Source organism: Melitaea cinxia, chromosome 15, assembly GCF_905220565.1.
Source record: "Melitaea cinxia chromosome 15, ilMelCinx1.1, whole genome shotgun sequence".
Lineage (NCBI taxonomy): Eukaryota > Metazoa > Arthropoda > Insecta > Lepidoptera > Nymphalidae > Melitaea > Melitaea cinxia.
This window is the reverse complement of record NC_059408.1, coordinates 16,322,877-16,329,968: the sequence shown is the minus strand read 5'-3', so window position 1 is coordinate 16,329,968 and position 7,092 is coordinate 16,322,877. Positions and strand designations below refer to the sequence as shown.

The 7,092-nt window shown below is 36.6% G+C and overlaps 1 protein-coding gene across 1 annotated transcript; it reads right to left on the bottom strand.

Moving 5' to 3' along the window:
- Positions 1–1,856: 1,856 nt before the first annotated feature.
- On the bottom strand, positions 1,857–2,408 carry LOC123660230 (calexcitin-2-like). Its single transcript, XM_045595330.1, has one exon. It carries the CDS (start codon positions 2,406–2,408, stop codon positions 1,857–1,859), a length of 552 nt encoding a protein of 183 aa, XP_045451286.1.
- Positions 2,409–7,092: the final 4,684 nt, after the last annotated feature.

The window sequence follows — 7,092 nt, the reverse complement described above, 5'->3', positions numbered from 1 at the left end:
ATAATTATACTCGTATTGTCGCTTAATAAATTAGTTTTATAAACTCACGAATAAAAAAAACTTATTGCTTGAATAATTTGAAATATTTTACTTAAAATCAAAAGTCCAAGTGCTAAAGAATGTGAATATAGTTAATTATAATTAATACAAAAAGCGTTTATGATAGATCATTGTGAAATAAAATCTGTAACAACGTAACAAAAGAGGTTGATTGGATTCTGGGAAAAAAGCACATTTCACGAGACGTACATTTATTATTATTTAAATGTGTTTTGAGAAAACAAGCAGAACAGAATCCGAGAATGAGGTAAAAACAAAAAAAAAAGGTTCCATCAATTTGACAAAACGCTTTAGAAAGTTGTTTCGAGTTTCCTATCGCAGTCCCCGAACGAGGAAAGCTCACGACGAACGAAGGAATATGTAAATTTGTTCTGGGACCCGCAGCAGGTTCGAGCGTTTATTTACGACTAGACTTGTGATACGTCCAGGGTTTGCTTGCTTGAATGCTAAGCGCATAATTGTTATATATTAATATGACATACACATAAACGGCTCACACTAAACAATTCCTTGTAGGATATTCTCTTGTGTCAGGAAACACATACAATACATAAGCACAAACATTCGGATCACGTCAAACATATGTATGACAAATACAAATTTTTGTCATGTGCGGGGATTGAGCTCGCGACCGCAAGCTTCCAGCCAGTGTTGTGACCGCTGCATCAACGCTTGATCAAAGTCAATAAGTCTTGATAGTTGTTCAGAAATTGCGTTCCAAAAATGGCTTCAAGATATCAACTATACGCTCCCAGTTTTAAATCTTCTTGTTGAATTTCAAGTTCCATATTGAACCTAGACGATTTAATACCTAAAGTATTGAGTGATTTCAACATGTACCTACATGTTTTTAGTAGCACAAAAGTGGTAAATATGTTATGTCATAATGATTGCTTGAGTTTGCAGTGTACTAACTGAAAAGAATAAATTGTACGTTTGTAAATTATATCACGCTTGAAACAAACAAACAGACTTTTATTCCTCAGTAAATTAATGTAATCAACGGAAATTGATTTCGTCTAATTCATTCTGCCAACAACAGCCAACAAACTTTGATAGTACTTATAAAAAAATATATATTGATCCTTAAAACTATTTAAATAGGATTCATTATTATTTTCACGATTACTTAATCATAATCTTATCAAAACGCTATCAGTAATACGTGACACGACCAATACAACTCGCTATCGTTACGTGATGTGTAATTACGGAGAGATTAATGTTCTCTTATCTTCTTTGTAAGTGAAGTTCGACATACAAAGATATAATTTACGACAAGACTACAGTGCTTGATAATCTTGTAATTGTCTTTGGTCGGCGTTCTTCTGCATTGTATTGATATAAAAACATATTGACTACTGAGGTAGGACATAGCAGGAAATCCTGGGTATTCTGTTCAAAATCTGAAGCAGCCTGACTAGGGTAGTACCTCGACCTTAGGGAACATCACAGCTAAATAATACTGTTTTCAAGCAGTATGATTTCTGTCGTAAGTAAGGTGACCAGAGCTCCTGGGGGGAATTGGGGATAGTGGCGGTTGGCAACGCGCTTGCGATGTTTCTAGTGTTGCAGGCGTCTATAAGATACGGTAATCGCTTACCATCAGGTGAGCCGTATGCTTGTTTGTCGACCTGGTTAGGTATAATAAAGTTTATTGAAATAAATTCATGTATTTATTAAACAAAAAACATAAACTTTTTAATAATAATAAAAAGACACAGTATAAACATTTTCGATACACCAAAATAATTTACCAACATGACATTACAAATAACACAGTAGACTGAATTATATCAAAAAGTAGCTGCACCAAAAATAAAATTTCCTGGGTCAGTAGGATTCTCTGATGTGAAATAATCCTTCCACAATTCCTGGAATTCATTCCATGTAATAAAAGGTTTACCTCTGGATATATGCTTGAAAGCTGCCAAACAATCTTCTTTGAGAAGTCCAAAAGATTCGTGAACTGCTGCAAATTCCTCTGCATCAATTGAACCATCGCCTCCAGAATCTTGCAACTCAAATATGAACTTGCAATACAATGTCTGCCATTCCAGAGGCTTTGATGGATTATTGGCAAAATCTTCCCACATTTTTAACCATTCTTCAGCGGAAATTTGTCCATCGTGGTTTGAATCCGCTGTCTTTTCCAGACTCTCCCAAATTTTCATTAAAGTTACTTCTGTTTCTTTATATTTAGCGTCACCGGTGCTCCAACCCCTTAGTTTTGCTATATTTTGGGCAGCGAGCACAAAATCCATCTTGTCTATACTACCACTTGAATTTGTGTCAAAATATGAATAAAATAAATACAAAAGTTTCATTTTTCTAAATTCGGAGATCATTTTTGAGTATTCACAGACTGTTCTTGAACGAATGAGGTTAAAATAAAGTTGTTGTCATGCTTATCTTTGTTAATTTTATCAAATGTTATCTACTTATTTATCATATTGATATACATGTACTACTTAGTTAAATAAATTAGCATAGCAACAATTGGTGGTCCTATATTTTGTGCAATTTCACTAAAGAAAAATAAAATTATCACAACATAATATGATGAGAATTGCGGAAAACGGGGATGTCTGGCGCGAACTTGGGGAGGCCTATGTCCAGCAGTGGACTGCCATAGGCTGAAGTGAACATAATATTAACAAATTTTTCCTAAAAAAACTTGTTGGGATTGAATTAAAGAAATATAGACGAATTTATGTAAAGTTTTCGATATTTTGCAAATCATGACATCTGAAACAAAATGAATTTTTTTAAATCCAATTTAAATTGGTGAAGAAGCATGTCCCGCAATCCCGGCGGGACGGGCGTCGCGGAGAATATTGTTCGACGCGGGAAATGACGCCCGATGCGAAATTTACTGCGAGAAAACACCAGCGCACCTACCTGTATAGATACAAGAACTTCTAAAGTATAAGAGAGAGATTAAATTAAATTTGATTATTGACTAAAAATAAATTTGACATATTGTACTTGAGTTTGCTCGCAAAAGAAAAAACCGACTTCAATTACATCGACAAGTAATACAGCGTAAGTAGACGAAAAAATTAACAAAAGCACTAGTCGTCACTACGATTTTCGAAGGTTTTCCTTGATTTATCTGGGATTCTATCATCAAATCCTGATTTCCTTATCATGATACCACTCTGGGATACCTCCTTTCCAACAAAAAGAAAAGAAACCAAAATCTGTTCATAAACGACGAAGTTGTTCCCGAACATATTATATTATATATTTATATACATATAGTCGAATCGAGTAACTACCTCCTTTTTGAAGACGGTTAAAAACAGTTCTTAGTAGAGATAATTGAAACCAGTTAAGCGAAACGACACCCCAAAAAGTACGAGTACTGAAGTAAAACACTGAAATTTTCGTATTTTCAGAGGACTATTTACCTACTTACCCAAATCAAGTAGCGCACCTGGTCTATAAAATACAAAAGTCATTTTACATTAAATGTTTGCCCACTTCATTATCAATTAAAAACTTACAAAATATATTACTGGAATTTGTTAAATTTAAATTTTTAAATGTAAGCCTGGTTTACTTTTTACAAAAGAATAAAGTCAAGTTCACCAGCTCCTTGACTACATCCTAGTATACACACACTATTTCAGACTTCCGTGTAATAAATTTTGTATGGCAAGTACTATTTCTGCTTTGTTTTCCCCTTGAATTCATTCTTTATAACAAATATGGAACGATAAATTTTATTTTTGTCGCCGTTTGGTAAATATCTGTATATAATAAATAAAAAAACTTAGTGTTGAAAATATGTATAGCTATGTATGTTTAAGTATCGTTTGGTCTGACTCACAGAAATCGTAACATGGTTATTTAATGTTTTCAGTTTTTTAGTTAAAATTAGTGCTTTCGATATCAAAAATTCGCTCGACAACAACAAATAGCCTAATCTAATATGAGTAAATCTTAGTTAGGGATATTGAATGTGAGAAGCTCATTTGTTTTTTTTTTTTTTTAATAATCATTTGAATTCTGTCTACAACTTCTAATATTGAGTAGATTTCCAAATTCTGTTTTAAAAAAAGAGCTTGTAACAGTAAAAGTGTATTTTGTTAAAAATGGCATAATGCCATCCCCATAGTCTTAGTTTGCTATATATTTTTTTTCATAATTACACCTTTCCTTTATGTCTGTCTGATGAGTGTTGTTCTGTTGTTTAATATATACATGGTGTGCCTAAAATTTTTTTTAAATGGAATGTTAGACATCTTTTCAAAGTGTATAATTACATTAGGTACTTAAATTTATTAAAATTCTGTTTGATCTTTCAAAAAATATATTATTAAAAAGTATAAAAGCTAAGAGTAATTTTGCTAATTTTTTAAAGTAATCTTAAAATATCTCGAAGATTTTCTCAAGAAATCTCTCCGTTATTCGGGCTCCATCGTTTTCATTAGCTAATCGAGTTACCGTCATAGCAAAGAATATAAGATGGAGGAATAAACACAACGGAGTTACCTTGGACATAGGAAACAAGCTCGGAAAAATTTCTTAAAAGGCGTATATTTTTTAAAGGTAAGAAGGTATCGATCCTGTTAAAGTTGATTATTATGCAATACTTACTGACTCGGAGTACGTACCACCATATATTTTTTTCGTGAATATATTAAAATAAAAATGCTTCATACCCCCGGCCCCCAGCAGGATTTTTCCTAAGTCGGAGGTCCGGAAACACAGTACAAAAGCACAAATACCTGGACCACATATGTGTCTGTGGTGAGAGGGGATCGAACCCGCGACCGCCAGCGCAACGGCCAGTTCTGTGACCCTTGGCCAACGCGTTTTATATAATACCTATTGTTCCTATTTTAAATATTCTTTTCATACAAAACTTCGTCCTAATGTTAAAGATGGTAACAAAAAAAAAAAAAACAATTTGGTGCAGTTGTTTAAAAGGTACTCGCGTACATATATGTATATTCGTTTTTATATGTACAGACTAGCTGTGCCCGTGACTTTGTCCGCGTTGGAATCAACAAAAAAGTTATTATTCAATTCGCAGAGTTATAAAATAAATTTTTAAAAGAAAAGTAGCCTTAGTCACTCCTTATTATATTAGCTATCTGCCAGTAAAAGTTTCGTTAAAATCGGTGGAGCCCTTTTAAAGATTAGCTAAAACAAACAAACAGACAGACAGACAGACAAAAATTGTAAAAAATGTTATTTCGGTATATGTACCGTGTATACAACCCGTATGTATTTAGTTAAGAGCGGTCATTTTAATATTACAAACAGACGCCCCAATTTTATTTATTTGTATAGATTTATACGATGGTATAAAATAATTAACGCTATTTTTACACAAATCACATAACAATTTATTAAAGTGAAGAAAAGCATACACGATGAAGTAATCAAAAATCATGAGACCAATTTCGACACGCCTACCAGGAGAACATGACATAGAAGGAGCCGCTGTCAAAAAGTATTCTAAATTGTAAACAGCCGAGGAAATATTCGTCTATATACAGACATTAATTTCCATGAAGCCAGGCGTAACTCCGTCGAAGTTAAAGAACAGAACGTTAAGAATGTTTTGATTAAAATTTCAAGATTCCGCAAGATAATTTTCTCGCTCGTTACAACACTGTTTGTTTGTGAAATGTTTTGTGTACGGGAATCTGGTTTTATTGTTTTACGTTAATTTTGACGTGCTCGCCGATGTTCTTTAAAGCTGTGTTGTGTTTGCGACGACCTTGATCTACTGTACGGTATTGACTTTAATGTTTTGCCACGTTTACGTTTGTACATGTAATTGATAATACGAAATTTATAAGTATTATTGTACTAAGTCAGAAGCCTACTGCTGTATGGTTACGGCATCAAAGAATATGGACACCCCCTCTCTTCCCGTGGATGTAATAAGAGCGACTAAGGGATAACACAGTTCCGCTACAACCTTGGAACTTATAAAGCAGACCAATGGCGGGATAACCATTCAACTGCTGGCTATGAAATACACAGGCCGAAGACGGGCAGTAGCGTCTTCGGTGCGACAAAGCCAGCCCTGCGGTCACCAACCCGCCTGCCCAGCGTGGTGACTATGGGCAAAATACATGAGAGTTCATGCCATTTTTGGCGTGAACTTGTGAAGGCCTATGTCCAGTAGTGGACTGCGAAAGGCTGCTGTGATACATACATAATTATGAATTTAGTAAAAAGCTATTTAATATTACAAACAGATACTCCAATTTTATTTATTTGTGTAACGCGCGGACCTAGTGGTAGCGCGGCGATCGCGCACAGTTGCTACGCAGCCGCCCGAGCGCGGTGGCTAGAGAGGGGTAAGGGTAGCGGCGCGTGCGGCGCGGCACCGCGCGAGGCGGTGCACGGCGCATAGATACAGTGGGTCCCGCGCCGTCGTCCAGAGCGCAAGTGATTGTTTCCTGTACTGTAATTAAACGTTAATGTACTTTGTTGCGTCGTACTATCTTGTATCTAATCTGAACTTATAATAAATAATTAAAGCACGATCTCCTCCCTATTTATAGTGGCGCCCAACTTAGTGGCCTCGAACTCAAACGCGTTCTTTCTACATGACGCGATCTATACCTACTTGTGTTTTGCCGCGAAAACACGCGACGAACACAGCGGCTAGATACGGATCTATAACGAACAACAAGCTAAACGAGAAGTAAGTACCTACTCACTTACCGCCATACCGAAAACGAGGTCCACGCGCGCTGCCGATGAGCATCGGCAAGCTGGCGACCCGTTTAGCGACGACGCAAGCGACCCTGATGTCTACGACGACACCACGGCGGAGCCGCGCGCCCGAGGCGCCCCCGCCCCCGCTGCCCCTGGCGCTACCGGCGCATCTACGAGTGTGGACACCGAGAGGCTCTTGGCGAATGTCATGCAGTCCTTTGCCAGAATGCAAGCGGAAACCAACAGGACTCTGGCTGAAACCCTGAGGTCATTGCCCTGCAACAGCCCCTGGAACTCTGCAGCTTCCCCATCAAACAACCTCCCGCCTGTCGGCGCCGGTGC

Bases quoted from the DNA above. Each gene is read 5' to 3' on its own strand.
- LOC123660230 (XM_045595330.1), bottom strand. From the start codon at position 2,408: ATGATCTCCGAATTTAGAAAAATGAAACTTTTGTATTTATTTTATTCA.